The sequence below is a fragment of the Palaemon carinicauda genome, chromosome 27 (assembly GCF_036898095.1).
Source record: "Palaemon carinicauda isolate YSFRI2023 chromosome 27, ASM3689809v2, whole genome shotgun sequence".
Classification (NCBI taxonomy): domain Eukaryota; kingdom Metazoa; phylum Arthropoda; class Malacostraca; order Decapoda; family Palaemonidae; genus Palaemon; species Palaemon carinicauda.
In genome coordinates this window covers 54,371,603-54,392,546 of record NC_090751.1, presented here as the reverse complement: position 1 = coordinate 54,392,546, position 20,944 = coordinate 54,371,603, and the positions used below count along the sequence as shown (strand labels likewise).

Genomic DNA, 20,944 nt, shown 5'->3' with positions numbered 1-20,944 from the left:
AAAGTCCCCAGCCATACTGGCTTTGGCTTTACCCGGGGACTCAGAATCCGAGTGAGGTCGCACTCGAGAAACAGGAGTCCCCTGCACCTCACAAGTTCCCTTGCACCGCAAGGAACCATGTGGCCTACGTAGCTTGTGTGTGAAGGAAGAAGTGTGACCGTTCTTAGGCAGTTGACCTGGAGTTCCAGAAGGAACTCTGGGTTAAGACGTTCCCAATACCACCTCGTCAGGGTATGGGGGACGCGACAGTATTGACTCAATACTCGGAACACAAGGAAGCATGGTTTACCTGCAGAGGTTCGAGGTCAGCTATGCAGAGACCAGGATGCTGCTTCTCCCCGTAGAGGGGATGATGAAGAAAGAAGTAAGGGCCAGACATACTTCTTTCGTTCATGCAGACTAAAACCTGATAACAATGCCCTCAACCTTCTGCTACCTGTCCAAAAAGGAGCCTGAGGTTAGACCAGCTGTTGTGTAGCCACCACAGAGCGATAGAAAACGTATCGAGACTCCTGTGGGTCACGCCCTGCAGGAAGCGGGCTGCGAAGGTCATCAGACGCTTCCAGACTCCAGCTTGTAGCACCTGCGTCACAGAGTAGTATTACTCGAAGGCGAGGGACGTTGCGATGTATCCAACATCGTGCTGTAGGGCGACGTGACGGGGGAGGGTCTGAAGACAGGTCGAGATGAATGTCCTTGAGTCCGGGCTGAAGAGGTATACTGGTGACTCTCCCCCCATGTCCTCCTTGTGTTCCCAAATCGGCTGCAACTGAGGCCAAACTGCAGCTGTTCCCAGCGCTAACCTCTCGATTCCTGTACTGGCAAGAAAGAGAAGGTCTTGGGACATCAGACACAGAATGGAGACTCAAAATCTTGAATGAATCGGACCGAAGGGTCGGGACCCTCAGATTCTGAGTCTAGCCAACAACTCAGGAGCGAGCCTGAATGTTGCCTTCCCCTCTTCCTTAGAAAGGGGGGGAGTAGTAAGAGACCAAGAAGATTGCTCACACACTGGCCGTGGCCAGAGTGAGCAGAAGACCCAGGGCGGAATACAATCCGAGGCCTGTCGTAAAAGGGTCTTGAGAAGATCTCTTAAAGGACTAAAAGTCCGAGCCATGCTCCAAGTTGGAGGTCTTCCTCCGACTAGGGCAGGGACGATCGTAGCTTCGCATGAGCGAGGATAGATCCAGCGGGCAGGAAAAAGTTATTCCTTTAAGCCTGAAGGTCAGGGAAAGGCTGAGCGACAGGCTTCATTGCCAAGAGCGGAAAGGAGTTTCCTCCCGCCGAAAGGCAATAAGACCGTTATTGCTGGAGAAGAGGCCTCACGGGAAGAAGTATATCTCCCACGGCACCAACCACCTTAGACTCTTCACTTTGCCTGGGAGACCCCTGTGGATGACTATCGCAGATGACGCGACCTCCGTACCGCGACTGTAGCGGGTTGTCTCTTCTAGAGGAGGAAGCGTAGTGTCTCCAGGCATGAAGCCGAAGCGACGCCCCGGTTCGGGAGAGATGTCGCAGTGTGGTTGCTTGAGTAGTCTGCGCCGTGGGAGAAGCTCTCCCGGGAGTTCCGTCAGGGGAAGCAGAGGGTCCAGAAACCGTTCTGCACATAGTCCCAGTGGAGCTCTCCCATTGAAAGGTTGACAGACAACCTGGTTTTGTTGAGACCCATTGTCCGCAGACAAAAAGGAGGGAAGACGCAGGCGTCGAAGTTGTCCCACCATCACCGGAATGCATCTTGCCAGAGTCTCGGGGTCTGAGACTGGGGGGAAAACTAGCGGAAGCTTGAGGTTCCAAGCTGTCGCGATCAGGTCCCCCAGACCAGCACTTGCTGGTTACCCAAGGTCAAAGACCCCTAGGTACACTCTCTCTATGAGGCTCTGCTCGGATAGTCTGAGAGAGACATTCCCCTGCCTGGAATGAGAGAGCCGATGGTGGAATTGAGAGAATCTCAATCATCCCGATATCTCTACTGCAAGATGTGAAGGTGTGAAAATGCGTCCCCTGCTGGTTAGCATGAAGTCGACACGCAACGGGGCGACTTGGCAGGAGCGGTAGGATCTGAAGAGGGGCCAGACTAAGGCCCTTAAGCCTGCCTGAATGATGGAGAGGTATCCTTCAGGTCTTGACCATAGGCCTGGACCGGAACATGCCCCCCCCCCCTTTCCTTTGACGAGTCCGAGAACCGCATCAAGAATGTGGGGAAAGGACGAGAATATCCACTACCATCAAGAGGCTCCATAGGTCAACACCCATTGCAGGTTTAATAGTTCCGCTGGTCCCATAGGGCCAGGGAGTCCGGTTAAACATTGCCTGAAGCCACCGGAACTTGGATCGCCCCACATGGAACTTATCCTGAGGCGACCGTTCGGACTATAAACGGGTCAATGAGGAAAGAAGAACTAGGAAACGTTCCAAGGTAGGGCTGAAAACTCTGCTTGACTGAGAACAGGTACTGCGACTCTCCTCAGTCTTGCCACGGTGAACCGAAAGGAAGGCTCGGAGGATGTGGTAACAGAATCTGGCGTCCCCAGGTGGTCACCCATCCAAGTACCGACGTTGCTTAACCTCGCTGGACGGACGAGAAGCGGGGTTTCCAACGTGGTAAGGCGGTTGACTCAATATCATGGCCAGATACTCCAGATGTTGAGGCAGAGGAAGAGAAGGCTCCAAGCAAAATACCATGAGCCCACACTCATGGTCAGCATTCGGAAGCTTTTCCCGGCGCTGAAGAAGGTCGAAACCCGAGCCTACCGGAGTTGACCAGCCCTCCAAACAGCAGAGGAGGCGGAAGTCTGCACCTGAGCGGCCAAGAGGAAGGCAGGGAGAGTTCTCTGGGGAAACAAACCTGCTATGCCACGGCGGGATAGCCACACTGCATCATAAGCAGGAATACTTGCAGTTTAGGCTGAATTCGACGAGCACCCTGGAAGATGGATGGAATGGAAACTGAAAGTACCCGTCCTTCCGATCCAGGGTTAAAGGAGTCCTGTCGCCTCGTTACCAGTCTGATCGATTCTGCTGGTCTACGCTGGCCGAAGTTTGTTCGACAAACTTGATCAGGGCTGAGAGGTCGACTATGGACGTCCCCTCTCAGATCCTTCCTTACAAGAAAGGATCGACTGAGGGGGCCGGGGGTGAAGCCGTCGATGATCCTAAGGAAGACCTTCGCCTAAGGTATGGATCATTCTGCCCAACCGGGCAACTCTGCTGATGCTATGGCATAGAGGTTCAGAGACACTGAATTCGCTGACAGAGACGGCAGGCGCGATATCCTTGGCTACTCACAGAGATTGTGCGGGAATGGGCATCGGGAAGCTGTCATTCGGATGAGTAACCTTAAGCATCCTCCCGGCGAAAAAACCTGCAATCCTAGAGTTCGTGAACTCCTTTTAGGACTATGCCCCCCCCGGGGGAGTCTCCCGTGCCATCTGTTCCTGACAGGAGGAAACTGCAATTGGACACCTTGTCCCAGTTGTCGTAGCCGATAACTTAGGCCGACGTGGTTGAAAGAAAAGGGAGCTGGAGCCCTGCAGAGTCTGGAAGAAAGCGCCTTGGAGGAGTGAAACCGGAAGTCGATTTACTCCGCACAGCAGATGTTTAAGTCTCTGTCCTTGGGCAAAGACAAAACTCTTCTCAAGGATGGAAGGGTGTCTGAGGTCGTTGACCTCCACAGATGAGACACCCGAAGGAAGCCTTCAGTCAGTGCGTCCAGATGGTACAACATCGAGCTTGTCCGCAAGTAGATACTTAACGACGAAAGGCCAAGGTGCCTGAGCTCGAGAGGAGGAAAGTACCCTTGATCTTCCTGTAGCTTCCTTGAACCAAACCTCGGGCCGTAACCGAGGAGGGAAAGAACCTGGTAAGCTCCCAGAGGAAGAGGTAAGCAGTCACCCCTTGTCCGATGGAGAAATCTTCAACGGAAAGCCCCCCCGCCAAAAATCCTTCCAGGGCGGGAGAAGGAGAGAGTACTAGTGCAGGAGAGGGGACCCTCGAGACCGACCTCTTGGGAACCAACTTCGCCCTGGGGGAAGTCACCACGAAGTCCACTCCTCTCTTTCTCTTCAGCGTAGGAGAGACAGCCGCTGGTTTGTTACCCTGGCCGGTGAGTGCTGGTTTCATAAACCTCATTAACGCCCGTGCCAGCGGATCAAACCATGTCTGCTGCTCCAAGGACACAGAGTCCGAAATCCTCGCTAAGGTGAAAGGGATCGGGCGATCCTTTGGAGAGGACACGACGGTTCCTGCCTGAAAAGAAGGTGGGAAGAATGCTGTACTGACCTGTCTTCGTCCTGCACTACCAACCTGTGCTTGGATGGAGGTGATCCCGAGTGCCGCCTAGGAGCACGCGTCCCTGCTGCTACCACCGGCTGTGGAATTCGCCGCGAACTATGGTCGCGCGAGGGCGAACGGTCGCGCAAAGGCGAATGGTCGCGCGGGCGCACAGGCGAGTGGTCGCGCGGGCGCGCGCAGGCGAGCGGTCGTGAGGGCGCGCAGGCGAGCGGTCGCGAGGGCGTGCAGGCGAGCGATCGCGCGGGCGCGCAGGCGAGCGATCGCGCGGGCGCGCAGGCGAGCGATCGCGCGGGCGCGCAGGCGAATGGGCGTGACGGCGAGGGATCGTGCTGCCGCGTAGGTGAAGAAGATCGCTGGCGGTAAGCGATGGCGAGCAGCATGTGTAGGTGAATGATCGCGTGATAGGGTGCGATGGTGATCAGCATCCGCAAGAGGGCGATCGTTCAGGGTTGTGCGATGAGGAGCAGCATGCGAAGCGGGCAATCGTTCAGGGTTGTGCGATGGCGAGCAGCATGCGCAGGTGAATGATCGCGTGAAAGGGTGCGATGGTGATCAGCATCCGCAAGAGGGCGATCGTTCAGGGTTGTGCGATGAGGAGCAGCATGCGAAGCGGGCAATCGTTCAGGGTTGTGCGATGGCGAGCAGCATGCGCAGGTGAATGATCGCGTGAAAGGGTGCGATGGTGATCAGCATCCGCAAGAGGGCGATCGTTCAGGGTTGTGCGATGAGGAGCAGCATGCGAAGCGGGCAATCGTTCAGGGTTGTGCGATGGCGAGCAGTATGCGCAGGTGAATGATCGCGTGAAAGGGTGCGATGGTGATCAGCATCCGCAAGAGGGCGATCGTTCAGGGTTGTGCGATGAGGAGCAGCATGCGAAGCGGGCAATCGTTCAGGGTTGTGCGATGGCGATCAGCATCCGCAGTTGAGGGTCGCGCGATGGCGATCAGCATCCGCAGTTGAGGGTCGCGCGATGGCGATCAGCATCCGCAGTTGAGGGTCGCGCGATGGCGATCAGCATCCGCAGTTGAGGGTCGCGCGATGGCGATCAGCATCCGCAGTTGAGGGTCGCGCGATGGCGATCAGCATCCGCAGTTGAGGGTCGCGCGATGGCGATCAGCATCCGCAGTTGAGGGTCGCGCGATGGCGATCAGCATCCGCAGTTGAGGGTCGCGCGATGGCGATCAGCATCCGCAGTTGAGGGTCGCGCGATGGCGATCAGCATCCGCAGTTGAGGGTCGCGCGATGGCGATCAGCATCCGCAGTTGAGCTAGTAGCTGGCGAACCATGTTCCTTCAGAAGTGTTGGAGAACGTTGGCGTGCCAGCTGTAACACACGTGGGCGATCCGGAGATCGCTGGCGAGCTGATGATCGCTGACGAGCTGACGATCGCTGACGAGCTGATGATCGCTGACGAGCTGATGATCGCTGACGAGCAGAAGGCTACGCGTGGAAGCCCGCGCAAAGAAGAAGAGTCCTTGACCCCGACCTGAACCTAAGTTCTAGATCGCGAGGGCGAACGTGGGCGCACAGGGCACGTAACAGGAACTGCAGGGAAGATCATCTGAAAGCGCTGACGAACAGGAGAGCGCTGACGAACAGAAGGGCGCGCAGGGAAACCCTGACACGCAAGGGAAGAACCCCCGTGGGGGCAACCCTTTGCCCCGAAGGGATCGTTGTCCGCCGGGAGACTGATGTCCGTCGGAAGACCGCTGTCCGTCGGGAAGACCGTTGTCCGTCGGGAAGACCGTTGCCCGTCGGAAGACGAGATTAGACTGCTGTCCATCTGCACCAAGACGGAAGATCGAGAAAAAGAAGTTGTAGGCTGCAAACGGAGATTCAAAAAGGCGCCTCAAACACCCTTATAGGGAGATGAGAGGCCCTTACGACGAGGCGGACGGAGGGCCTTACGGCGAGGGAGGCCAACAGCAACAGCAACAGAAGAAACCTCCGAAGAGGAGTCTCTATGAGTGTACTCTCTCGCGAACGAAAGAGAAACACTTCGTGGAAGAGACTGGTCAGCCAGTGACCTAAAAGGGGCAATCCTCCGAAGAGGAGCTCCTGCAGTTGCCCAGCCCCTTGAGCGAAACTGCAGGTGCGACCGCTCAGCACCAAGAGCATAGTCGCACGAAAAAAAAAAGGCAAGAGAAGAACCCCCCAAAAGAGGAAAAGCTCAAGCCTGGACAGGAAAAAACTTCCCTCGGAAGGAAAGTTATCCGCCCAAGGAGGCAAGCCTCCTGACTGTTCTAAAATGAACTGGAGAGCTGTCCGTCGACACGGGAGTACTACCAGTAGAAGGAGACACGCCCCTGACGACAATACAAGGGGGAGGCAGCAACAGCCGAATCCCCAGGACTCAACCAGACAGCTCACACCGTTGCTATATTACAGAAACGAACTAGATCGGTAACTGTAAAAAATAAAACAAATAATATTAGTACACATTCATTCCCCCGGGAAGGCTCCGAAGAGGAATCCCGAGGAAAAGGAACAAGAATTACACAATAGGCACGTGCCCTCACAACCACTTACACTCGCGGAAGGAGAGCTGTAACCAAAACAGAATTATAACAATTATAATTATGTAACTATGTAATTATGTAATTTAAAAATGAATGAACACTAAAGAAAAAAACGAAAACCCCGAAAGGAATCGTTCTACAAGCTGAAAAATTAACAACTACAATTAGATTCATAAACTAATTGAGACAAAATGTACGGCGTAGCAACCCCACCCACACGGGAAGGAAGCTACAAGGGCGTAGTAAAACATAGTAAAAGGGTGAACGACCTCAAGAGAGAGAGAGAGAGAAAGACCGAAGTCAAACTCGATCGCAACCCATAAAATTAGGCCGTGGTGGCCTAACTGCCGAGGCCTCCACGTAGATATCGTACACTACACACACACATCTGAAAAGGAAACTTACTTATTTCTATACTCAAATATATATACAAACATGAAAACATGTTTACATATATATTGAGTAAAAGAAAAGTAAGCGATTAAGTAAAGACAAAACAGACAATGGCTGCCAAGCGAGGACCAAGACAGAGACGTCTGTCACAGTCCGAGCCAAAAGTGAAAGTGAGTATTCACCTGTGTGTGAGGGGGAGGAGGGGTAGCTAGCTACCACTCCCCTACCCCCCCGCTAACTAGCGCGGGGGTAATACACCCTCGTTAAATTCTAATGGCTCGCCATTTCAGCTACGCTAAAAGTAATACCCTTTGTAAATAGCGTGGTTTGTATTTCGGTTACGGAACAAATGATATCTTAATTATAAAATAAATTTTTGAATATACTTACCCGGTGAATATATAATAGCTGCAACTCTGCGGCTCGACAGACACATACATAAAAAACTCGCGAGCGATCGCTATGCAGGTTGCGGGTGTGCCCACCAGCGCCAACTGTCGGCCAGATACCACTCTCGGATGTAAACAAAACCTTCAATTTCTTCTCATCCCACTGCGTCTCTATTGGGGAGGAAGGGAGGGTCGTTTAATTTATATATTCACCGGGTAAGTATATTCAAAAATTTATTTTATAATTAAAACATCATTTTCAAATATTTAACTTAGCCGGTGAATATATAATAGCTGATTCACACCCAAGGAGGTGGGTAGAGACAAGAGTTAAATATGTTTACATCGTATAAGCTAAGAGTTTTTTCATTTTGACAGTTATCAATATAACAAAACCAAAATAAATAGGTACCTGGTAAGGAAGTCGACTTAGACGATTACTCTGCCTTGTAAGTCTGTCTTCCTTACGGAGCCCAGCGATCCTCTTAGGATGCTGACAGACTCCCAGGAGCTGAAGTATCAAGGGCTGCAACCCATACAACAGGACCTCATCAAACCCCTAATCTGGGCGCTCTCAAGAAATGACTTTGACCACCCGCCAAATCAACCAGGATGCGAAAGGCTTCTTAGCCTTCCGAACAACCCATAAAAACAACATTAAAAACATTTCAAGAGACAGATTAAAAGGATATGGAATTAGGGAATTGTAGTGGTTGAGCCCTCACCCACTACTGTACTGCACTCGCTGCTACGAATGGTCCCAGTGTGTAGCAGTTCTCGTAAAGAGTCTGGACATCTTTCAAGTAAAATGACGCGAACACTGACTTGCTTCTCCAATAGGTTGCGTCCATGATACTTTGCAGAGATCTATTTTGCTTAAAGGCCACGGAAGTTGCTACAGCTCTAACCTCGTGCGTCTTAACCTTAAGCAAAGATCGGTCTTCCTCACTCAAGTGTGAATGAGCTTCTCGTATTAACAATCTGATAAAATATGACAAAGCATTCTTTGACATAGGTAAGGATGGTTTCTTAACCGAACACCATAACGCTTCAGATTGGCCTCGTAAAGGTTTAGTACGAGTTAAGTAGAACTTAAGAGCTCTAACAGGGCATAATACTCTTTCTAGTTCATTGCCTACGATCTCCGATAAGCTAGGAATATCGAAAGATTTAGGCCAAGGACGAGAAGGTAGCTCATTCATGGCTAGGAAACCAAGCTGCAGAGAACAAGTAGCTTTTTCTGACGAAAACCCGATGTTCTTGCTGAAGGCATGAAGCTCACTGACTCTTTTAGCCGAGGCCAAGCATACCAGGAAAAGAGTCTTAAGAGTGAGATCTTTCAGGGAGGCTGAATGTAAAGGCTCAAACCTGTCTGACATGAGGAATCTTAGGACCACGTCTAAATTCCACCCAGGTGTAGCCAAACGACGTTCCTTAGAGGTCTCAAAAGACTTAAGGAGGTCTTGCAGATCTTTATTGTTGGAAAGATCTAAGCCTCTATGCCGGAAGACCGAAGCCAACATGCTTCTGTAGCCCTTGATCGTAGGAGCTGAAAGGGAGCGAACTTTTCTCAGGTATAAGAGAAAATCAGCTATTTGGGCTACAGAGGTACTGGACGAGGATACGGAAACTGACTTGCACCAGTCTCGGAAGACTTCCCACTTCGATTGGTAAACTCTAATGGTAGACGCTCTCCTCGCTCTAGCAATCGCACTGGCTGCCTCCTTCGAAAAGCCTCTAGCTCTCGAGAGTCTTTCGATAGTCTGAAGGCAGTCAGACGAAGAGCGTGGAGGCTTTGGTGTACTGTACCTTCTTTACGTGTGGCTGACGTAAAAGGTCTACTCTTAGAGGAAGACTTCTGGGAACGTCTACCAGCCATCCAAGTACCTCGGTGAACCATTCTCTCGCGGGCCAGAGGGGAGCAACTAACGTCAACCTTGTCCCTTTGTGAGAGGCGAATTTCTGCAGTACCTTGTTGACAATCTTGAATGGTGGGAATGCGTAAAGATCTAGGTGTGACCAATCTAGGAGGAAGGCATCTATATGTATTGCTGCTGGGTCTGGGACTGGAGAGCAATAGATTGGAAGCCTCTTGGTCAGCGAGGTTGCAAAGAGATCTATGGTGGGTTGACCCCAAGTCGCCCAAAGTCTCTTGCACACATCCTTGTGGAGGGTCCATTCGGTTGGAATTACTTGACCTTTCCGACTGAGACAATCTGCTAGGACGTTCAAGTCGCCCTGGATGAACCTCGTTACTAGGGAGATGCCTCGATCTTTTGACCAGATGAGCAGGTCCCTTGCGATCTCGTACAGAGTCAATGAGTGGGTACCTCCCTGTTTGGAAATGTACGCCAAGGCCGTGGTGTTGTCCGAGTTGACCTCCACCACCTTGCCTCGAAGGAGATTCTCGAAGCTTATCAAGGCCAGATGAACCGCCAAAAGCTCCTTGCTGTTGATATGCATGCTCCTCTGACTCGAGTTCCACCGACCTGAGCATTCCCGACCGTCCAGCGTCGCGCCCCAGCCCAAGTCCGATGCGTCCGAGAAGAGAACGTGGTTGGGTTTCTGAACTGCTAGGGGAAGACCCTCTCGTAGACTGATATTGTCTTTCCACCAAGTCAGACAAGTCTTTATCTTTTCGGAAATCGGGATCGAGACCGCCTCTAGCGTCTTGTCCTTTTTCCAGTGAAAAGCCAGATGGAATTGTAGAGGTCGGAGGTGTAGCCTTCCTAGCGAGACAAATTGCTCCAGAGATGACAGCGTTCCTACCAGACTCATCCAAAGCCTGACTGAGCAGCGTTCTTTCTTCAACATCTTCTGGATGACGAGCAGGGCTTGATCTATTCTGGGGGCCGACGGAAAAGCCCGAAAAACTTGACTGTGAATCTCCATCCCTAAATACAGAATAGTTTGGGATGGGACCAGCTGTGACTTTTCCAAGTTGACTAGGAGTCCCAATTCCTTGGTCAGATCTAGAGTCCAATTGAGATCCTTCAGACAGCGATGACTGGAAGAGGCTCTGAGAAGCCAGTCGTCCAAATAAAGGGAGGCTCGGATGTCCGATAAATGGAGGAATTTTGCCACATTCCTCATAAGCCTCGTAAACACGAGAGGAGCTGTGCTTAGGCCAAAGCACAGGGCCCGAAACTGGTACACCACATCGTCGAAGACGAATCTCAGAAAAGGTTGGGAGTCTGAGTGAATGGGGATGTGGAAGTAAGCGTCCCTTAGGTCTAGAGAGACCATCCAGTCTCCCTTTCTGACCGCTGCTAGGACTGACTTTGTGGTCTCCATGGTAAACTTCGTCTTTGTGACAAAGACATTCAGAGCACTGACGTCTAGCACCGGTCTCCAACCTCCTGTCTTCTTTGATACTAGGAAGAGACGGTTGTAAAACCCCGGTGATTGAAGGTCCGAGACTTTGACAACCGCTCCCTTCTCTAGCAAAAGAGACACTTCCAGTTTCAGGGCTTGTCTCTTTGCTTCCTCTCGGTACCTGGGAGAGAGATCGATGGGGGACGTCGCTAGAGGAGGTCTGCGTACAAAAGGGATTTTGTACCCCTCTCTGAGCAACCTCACAGATTGTTGATCTGCGCCTCTCTTCTCCCAGGCTTGCCAGAAGTTCTTGAGTCTGGCACCTACTGCTGTCTGAAGTTGCGGGCAGTCAGACTCTGCCCCGAGAGGACTTGGATCCTTTCCTCTTTCCTCTCTTCCCTTCGGCACGGGCACCTCCCCTGCTGGAGGCTCTGCCACGAAAGGGCGGGATAAACCTGGACGCTGGAGTGTCTATCCTAGGTCTAGCAGACAAGGCAGGCAAAGGGGGAGCTTTGCGAGCCGAGGACGCAACTAAATCGTGGGTGTCCTTCTGCACTAAAGACAAGGCAATTTCCTTAACCAAGACTTCAGGAAACAAGCACTTAGACAAGGGCGCAAAGAGTAGCTCAGATCTTTGGCATGGCGTCACTCCTGCTGACAGAAAAGAGCACAGAGACTCTCGTTTCTTAAGGACTCCGGACGTGAATGAAGCGGCAAGCTCGTTGGACCCATCGCGGACGGCCTTGTCCATGCAGGACATAATGAGTAAGGAAACATCCCTATCGGCAGATGAGATTTTCCTACTCAGGGCTCCCAAACACCAGTCCAGGAAGTTTAAAGACTTCAAACGCCCTAAATATGCCTTTAAGAAGGTGGTCCAGGTCCGAGGGTGACCAACTAATCTTCGAGCGTCTCATGGCAAGGCGACGGGGAGAGTCTACAAGACTTGAGAAGTCGCCCTGGGCAGAGGCAGGAACTCCCAAGCCGAGAACTTCTCCCGTGGCATACCAGACGCTCGATCTAGACGAGAGTTTAGATGGGGGGAAGGCAAATGCCGTCTTCCCTAAACTCCTCTTGGTCTCTAACCAATCGCCTAACAGCCGTAAAGCTCTCTTGGATGAGCGAGAGAGAACGAGTTTCGTAAAGGCAGGCATGGTAGCAGGAACGCCTAAAACAAACTCGGACGGCGGCGAACGAGGAGCCACAGAAATAAAGTGATCAGGGAACAACTCTTTAAAAACAACCATGACTTTTCTAAAGTCCAAGGATGGTTGAACTGCTTTAGGCTCATCTAATTCTGAAGGCTGATCCTCAGGCTGTGGTTCAGCAACGTCCTCATCTGACAGTTCCTCATCTGATAACTGATGAGAAAACGGCAAAGGTGTAGGCAACGTTTGACTCGCAGAGTCCGGTCGCACTGGTGCATACGTGACGGAGCAGGACGCAGCGTCCTGAAACTGCTGAACAGTCTGGGAACTGTCAACAACAACAGGTGCGCGAGGACGCACAGCGTCCACCCGAGACTGTTTAGACCGTCTGGGTTGTGCAGTCAACACCATACCGGGTTGCGGAGGTTGACGCACCGCGTCAAAACAAGTCATCTCTGATGGTTGGTGAACGTCCTGAACGTCACCAATCGCATCAGTGCGTTGCCTAACGTCAACGTGCGGCTGGAAATCCACACTGGATCGCATCGGTGGAGGTACAACCCCAAATTGTTGATGCGAGAAAGCTACATCCACGTCAACAGGACGCACAACAGAACGCTTGGAAGGCTGATGGCCAGTAGGTTCAACGGAAACCTTCTCAGCGTTGTAGTCCTCCATCAAGGACGCAAGCTTAGACTGCATGTCTTGCAGTAACACCCATTTAGGGTCTACGGAAGCAGTTGCGGTAACAGACGGGGTTAGCGAATGAGACGGCACAACTTTGCCTCTCTTAGGCGGCGAGCAGTCATCAGATGACGGCAACGGGTCCGAACTGTCCCAGTGGCTACATCCGGGACGTTGGACTTGTCCTGAAGGGACCGACTTGCGTTTTAAAGGTCTAGAGACCTTGGTCCAAGGTTTCTTACGTGAAACACCTTCGGACGACGAGGTAAAAATGGGCTCTCTCGTCTTATGGTAGGGGCGATCTTGACGAGATACGCCTGATACCAAAGAGGGAACGTCTGTTCGCTGATCAAGGCCTCTCGAACCCATAAGTCGTACGACATTGCTTCTCCCCTGGGCTTGGGAGCTTGCAAGAGGTCCCGGACTAGGTGGACGACAGGCACGAACAGACGAACCCTCGGTCGCAACACTGTTCACAACACTTTGCGTAACACTAGGCACTTTCCCACTTTCCGCCGTGGCACTTTGGCACTTGAGTTCCTTCACGTCCGCCATGAGTTGATTCCGGTCACTTGCTAAAGCCTCAACTCTCTCCCCCAAGGCATGAATAGCACGCATCATGTCTTGCATAGACGGTTCCTGAGTGCTAGGAGGGGGGTTAGGAACAACCACTACAGGGGAAGGATTAGGTTCAGGGGCATGTGGAGAGGAAAAATCTACAGACCTAGAAGAACTTCTCCTTACCCTATCTCTCTCTAGTCTGCGTGTATATTTATCAAATTCGATCCAATCGAATTCCGAAAGGCCCACGCATTCCTCACACCGATCTCCCAATTGACAGGTTTTACCCCGACAATTGGAACAAACAGTGTGAGGGTCGAGAGAAGCCTTTGGAAGATGCCTATTACAGTCCCTAGCATTACACTTTCGAAACTTGGGAACTTGAGAAGGGTCAGCCATTTTGAATTAGTCAAGGGAAAATTCCAAAAAACGATCTAAGACATCAACAAATAATCCGATTCAAAAAAGAGTTCAAGGGTTTATTTGAAGAAAAACACCTGTACTGCGAAAGCTCAAACCAAATTAAAGTACTTCACCAAATATGATGGGAAAAACTCCAGGTTCTACTGCGAGTAAAAGTACGTCTTGTCGACACGTCGACAGAGAAGAAATTGAAGGTTTTGTTTACATCCGAGAGTGGTATCTGGCCGACAGTTGGCGCTGGTGGGCACACCCGCAACCTGCATAGCGATCGCTCGCGAGTTTTTTATGTATGTGTCTGTCGAGCCGCAGAGTTGCAGCTATTATATATTCAAGTACAATTAGATTCATTGAAAATAATTGAGACAAATAAACGGAATAGTAACTCAACCCGCAACGGGAAAGAAGCTACCAAAATAGTACGTACTAGTAGTAAAAGGGTGAACAACCTCGAGTAGAGAGAGAGAGACCCTAGTCAATCTACACTCCCACGTTCCCTTCGCTGAGAGTCCAAGTTCCCCGCAGGGAAGGAGGAACCGCAGAAAAAACAGATGAATGGAGAGAGTCCAGCGATGACGGATCCTCACCGCAGCCGAATCGGAAGCCGAAGGAACGACCGAAGGACCAAGACCGTTCCCCACGAAGTGAAACCGCGGTGGCCTGGGACTAGGGCGGAGACATTGTCGTACACTACACACACAACACAACACTGAAAAGGAAACTTGCTAATTTCTATACTCAAATACAGGTATATACATAAACATAACGAATGTTTACATATATATTAAGTATAAGAAAAGTAATTAAGTAAAGACAAAACATTAATGGCTGCTAAGCGAGGGAGGGAGCTGACACGTCTGCCCACCGCCCGAGCCAAAAGCGAATTGAATCAGTTCACCGGTGTGTGTGGGGGGGGGGGTAGCTAGCCCTCCCCTACCCCCTCGCTAACTAGCGCGGGGCTAGTTAACCCTTGTTAAAAATCTAATGGCTCGCCTTTTCAGCTACGCCAAAAGTAATACCCTATGTAAATAGCATGGTTTGTATTTCGGTTATGGAACAACAAAGAATTATGACCTAACCCAAAATACCGCTACCATGCCTAACCTTACCTATTGCAGCATTTCCTTATTGGTGGCTAACAGCCACCTGTAATCCCCAAGTTTACCCCTACTAGGAATAGTTGGCAGGTATCCCTGCTGTTCTACAAACTATCTGCAATGTATGAATATGGAGCAAAAATATTGGTCTATGGAAACTCTTAGGCTTAGCAGACCTTTCTAACCAAACCTTTTCCAGCAGTTTACATAGGATATGCAGTCAGCTTTGAACAAATGGTTTGCAGAATGATGAACACACCCCAGCCAGCCACTAATTAACCCTATTAGGTAGTAACTGGAGGTTTGGAGATTGTTAGCCGGTATAGTAATGACACACCACATGGGTAACGTTAGGTGGGAGTGCCTTATATTAGGAATTTCTCTTGTATTTAATAAAATGAGATTGGACTTTTCTTTATAAATCCTTGAATCAACTGCAAATATGTAAACCTTCCACCTAAAACTTCGGCCACTTTATTGAATTCAAAGAATTTCTGTTTTTAAGATTTCAACGTTCTTAATAAGCATAAAGTTTTAAATTTCTATTTATCTTAGATTTTTACCTCTATTTTACTTATCATATTTACTAATTAGATTTAATATACATACTTCCCTGTAGAAATCATTTGGGCCATATCAGTATTATTATAGAAAAACACGGGAGAAACTTTAATAAAAAAAAAATTGGGGTATATTCAGAAAAACCCTGTTTTCTTACAAAATTACCTTTATTTCCCTTACAAATGAATAGTTTATAAGAAATATCCTAATATATCCTACGGTAATTTAGGCCACCCAGTGGGAACCAGGGGTTTTGAGTGGGGAAAATTTACTGGCGAATCGATAAATAATAAAACTAACATTTTCTTCTCTATACAATATTCTCTAGGACGCATGATAAATCCCCTCAAAATTGAACAAAATATGGGGATCCTCTTCCCCTGAAATATTTATTTCATTCTTTTGTTTACATTTTACATGTTGCATGTTTATGCATAGTTTCTTGCGCGATTAAAAGTTTATACTTTTGCGCACAAGTCCGCTTCCTTGTTGCTCCATGACGAGTTTATACTTCCTGCGCACAAACATCATTCTTCTACCATGCCTACAAAGTTTACCATATTTGGGCATCTATGTACGCTGGAGTGTGATGTAAGCATTTCTTTGACACACCCCCTTTCCTGCGATAACACTTCAGTTCCTTGTAGTTATGTTATGTGTAGGATGAGCCTTGTGGAGCTCAAAGTCACAAAGTGTAATGGTTGCTCTTGTGGCTATTTCGATGCTATAGCTAAGTTTTACGGTACTCCTGGCGTAGTGAATCACTTTTTAAAAGCTCATTGTGTTATCCCTCATAGGTTAAAGTGTCTCAAGTGTAATTCTGACAAGGCTTTTATTGAAGAACTGCACATTTCCTACTTTAGCGCTTCTGTAAGATTGCAAAAAAAAAAAAAAAAAAAATAAATAAATAAATAAATAAGACAGGTGTCAATCAAACGATGAGGATTTATTTGTGATTTACTTGTAGTTTGTGACTTGTGAAAGGGGTCCGGGGTGCTTGCCCTGGCTAGAGGTTGTAACCTAAGAACTACCAAGTTAGGGTTTGTTAGGTTCTGTACCCTTGTACAAAGCTCAGGTGTTAAATAATCTCGTTTTGTGACCTGGAAAGGAGGGCCCGGGGGACTTGCCTCCCGGCTAGGGATTGAGACTTGGGAACTACTAAGTTAGGTTAGGAGAGTCGTTAGGTTCTGTACCATTTTACAAATTTCAACAATGTTAAATAATCATGTTTTGCCCTGTTTTCGTACACCCAAATTCCCAGGTTTCAGCCTGTGTCCGGGACTTGGCTGGTCTATAACGGTAGAACGGCTTATTTGCACTAGAAATAAAGCTCAAATTCGTTGAAAGCACATCATTTACTATAATTTTTTGTTTTTTTGTCCTGGAAATGTTGTCCCATATTTTTCTATAAAATTATTGCCAGAACTGCTATAGTTTAGCTTGACTCTGGCCTTTCATTGGGTAGGTAAATCTTCTCTTCTTAATAGCAATAGCTCAATCAAATATACTTTAGACCTGGGATTCAAGGTGATTATAACTACAATTATCAATCAATTCAACGAATGTGGGCCATATGACACATCTGATACCAGGAAAGCCATTCAGAGCCTTATGTAAATATAATTTTACCCATAAAGCTACAAGTCAGCAAGTTTGCTTCAGTAAGAATTGGTGAAGGCTACCATGGTACACTGCCTACTTTCTCCTAACATAAACTATCTTAGCCAGTAATAGAGAAGAATCGTTGTAAAACTATTGTAAACAGCTTAATGGTTGCCTTATCAAAGATCGTTTTCAGAAATAGTAACCTCGGTCAACATTACAAACTTGGTGTCTCGCCAAACAACCGGCCTAAACAGATTAGCCTAATTTAACCAAAAAGACAAATAGAACTACTATAAGCTACAGCCATAAACTTAAATTCATTAAATAGCTTCTTTTTTACCTCTTGTTAGGGCTGCCATAGTGTGCAGTGGAGTACGGAATTACAACTGTACAAAAACAAAGTGGGGAACTTGGAGATCGAAGTCAACTTTGCCTTAGCCTGTACTTTGGCCTGAATTATCCTGATCTTGCGAACTTCGGACTTGGGATAGCTTAAGTTTGTATTGTTTCTTATAATCTAAATGTTCTGTTGGTGTCAAAAAGATTCTTTCGAGGTTATCTTATTAAATTTTATGTATAAAGATAAAATTTTTATTTTAAAAAATGCTGTGTTTATCAAAGGGGTGTTTAGTTACATGGATGTTGAAATAGAAACATTATTACATGTGAGACACTGCTCACTCAATGTTTACGGATTATGGTCAAGCATAATGATAATAATGAAGCTCCTCGTCAGCTGACCGGAAAGTTTTGTAATAAATAACTCAAAAGGTATTATTATTATTATTATTATTATTATTATTATTATTATTATTATTAGCTAAGCTACAACCCTAGTTGGAAAAGCAGGATACTATAAGCCCGGAGGGTCCAACAGGGAAAATAGCCCAATGAGGAAAGGAAAAAAGGAAAATAGAATATTTTAAGAAGAGAAACATTAAAATAAATATCTCTTATATAAACAATAAAAACTTTAACAAAACAAGAGGAAGAGAAACAAGATAGAATACTGTGCTCGAGTGTACCCTCAAGCAAGAAAACTCTAACCCAAGACAGTGAAAGGCTATGGCACTACCCAAGACTAGAGAACAATTGTTTGATTTTGGAGTGTCCTCCTAGAAAAGCTGCTTACCATAGCTAAAGAGTCTCTTCTACCCTTATTAAGAGGAAAGTGGCCACTGAACAATTATGCAGTAACCCCTTGAGTGAAGAAGAATTGTTTGATAATCTGAGTTGGTAGGTGTATGAGGACAGATGAGAATATGTAAAGAATAGGCCAGACTATTCAGTGTGGATGTGTATAGGCGAAGGGAAAATAAACGTAACCAGAGAGAATGATCAAATGTAGTACGATCTAGCCAGTCAAGGGACCCAATAACTCTCGAGTGGTAGTATCTCAACGGGTGGCTGGTGCCCTGACCAACCTACTACCATATGTGCAGCATCTGCTATAAGTCAAGAAAATTAACAGCAACGTCGTCAGCACGTAGTGCACTATGCAAATATTGTTTTGGCTACCGAGACCTTCAAATGCAAAAGTCATATAAATCATATTACTTAAGGGTCGCTATAAAATTTTCACTCATGATTCAATAGGGTAGGACAATATAAATTAATATGATAAGTTCTTGTGCATGCAATGCAGACCCACTGATAATACGAATAAGTTAATCATTTTGCCGTAATGGAAATGCTGATGTTACTATAATAGTAGTAGTGAGATGACTGCTTATCGTTACTTGCCAATTCCATTATTCAGAAGACAGTCCTTTAATTCGGGTATTCATTCCTTGTCCTTGTTAGCGTTTAGAAAGGAAACAAAATGTCTTTTATTTATATCCTATTACCACCAATTGATAAATATGTAGTGAAGATTAATTCAGAAGAAGGAGGTATTATAGTTGCTTGGGAAACTGCTCAAATATGTCATGCAGTTATACGTAATCATTCATACAACTTGCTGGATTGTGGTATGAAATTAAATTTAAAGCTTGACCAGTAGTCGAAAATTGCAGCAAAATATCTTGGGGTTGAACGAAATGCCAGGGTTAAAATGTATTCTTTTAATCCTGCCAAATGCGCTAGGTAGTAGGTTTGCCAGGGCACCAGCCACCTGTTGAGATACTACTGCTAGAGAGTTTTGGGGTCCTTTGACTGGCCAGACAGTAGGCTACTACATTAGATCCTTCTCTCTGGTAACGGTTCATTTCCCCTTTGCCTACACATACACCGAATAATCTGGCCTATTCTTTACATATTCTCCTCTGTCCTCATACACCTGACAATACTTGAGATTACCAAACAATTCTTCACCCAAGGGGTTAACTACTGCACTGTAGTTGTTCAGTGGCCACTTTCCTCTTGGTAAGGGTAAAAGAGGTTCTTTAGCTAGGGTAAGCAGCTCTTGCAGCTCTTCTAGGAGGACACTCCAAAATCAAACCATTGTTCTCTAGTCTTGGGTAGTGCCATAGCCTCTGTACCATGGTCTTCCACTATCTTGGATGAGAGCTCTCTGGCTTGAGGGTACACACTACACTCAGGCACACTATTCTGTATTATTTATCTTCCTCTTGTTTTGTTAAAGTTTTTATGGTTTATATAGGAAATGTTTATTTTAATGTTACGGTTCCTGAAATGTTTTTATTATTCCTTGTTTCCTTTCCTCACTGGGCTATTTTCCCTGTTGGAGCTCCTGGGCATAATTATAGCGTCCTGCTTTTCCATCTAGGGTTGTAGCTTAGCAAATAATAATAATAATAATAATAATAATAATAATAATAATAATAATAATAATAATAATAATAATAATAAAAAGGGATTACAAGTGGTAATGGATGATTTGAAACAACATGATCCTTATCTATTTTTACCCTTCAAACTGATGCTTCAAATATTCAGCACACACACACACACAAGGATTGATTGATTTGAAGTTCTCTGGCATCCGCACACAAGGAAATGTTCATATTGTGTGCTCAATATTTCAGCATGGAACATAGCACAGTAAAGTATATTATTAATTTTTCGAAAATGCAGATGAAAGTGCTAATATAATGTTGATTTCTTTGAAAAACATTATGGATAATTTACAATTTTGATTGAAAAGTTTCTTATTTTAGTCCAGATAACGCAAATTGCAATTTTGGAGTAAACTATTCTTTATATGCAAACATTCGCACATTTAATAAAGGTAATGGTATGCCTAACTGCAGTGCTCACATTTTACACAATGTAGTAAAATTTGCTTTGGTGAAATTGAATGTGGATATTGAAAATATTGTCCTGAAAATTCATGGCCTTTAATCAATGTTAGCAGAAAGACGCGAAACTCCTGGGAGTTTCATTTGTTTGTAGAGGCAGAATTTAATAGAATTCTTCGACATGTACCCACTAGGTGGCTATCCCTCCAGCCATACATTGAAGAGCTATTGCTTTGTTGGAAAGCTTTAAGTTCTTATTCCTTTACCAGACCAGCAGATTGCTATAAACAATTACTTCAACGTCTTGGATAGATAATGTTTCTACAGAAATGTCTCAACTTATTGAAATTAATTTGCTAATGCCGTAGCATGTTATGGAGATATTTAAATCAGGAGTTCAAGAATTGGAGAAGAACGAATCTTCAACACCAGATGTTTTCATTATTTTGGCTGATTTAAGAAATAAGTTAAACTCCCGATACGGTGAAAAATTCTTTGGGTATCAAGTTCACCAACCTCCTAAAATGTAGATATTACTGGAACTCAAGAGACAACTGAAGTTTTAAATTATTTCTTGTGTTATTAATAAGATATATATATAAAAAAATAGGAAAGTTATCAAATCTAAATTTTTAAAGCAATTACTTCCCAAAATATCAGAAATTTGGAGAAATTGTAGAATATTTATAGTTGAAAGACAGGTTTAGTATAGACATGGATACCCTAATGTTGAAGTTTCACCAATTAAAGAAAGTTTCA

At 46.8% G+C, this 20,944-nt stretch overlaps 1 protein-coding gene across 1 annotated transcript in view; it reads right to left on the bottom strand.

Annotated features, from left to right (window-relative positions):
* Nucleotides 1-17,479, bottom strand: part of yip2 (yippee interacting protein 2) — a 109,180-nt gene extending 91,701 nt beyond the window's left edge. Inside the window, exon 1 of the mRNA XM_068351089.1 lies at nucleotides 17,326-17,479. Within this exon, the coding sequence (XP_068207190.1) occupies nucleotides 17,326-17,344 (19 nt within the window). The 5' untranslated portion in view covers nucleotides 17,345-17,479. The remainder of the gene's footprint in view (nucleotides 1-17,325) is intronic.
* Between the last annotated feature and the right edge of the window lie 3,465 nt (nucleotides 17,480-20,944).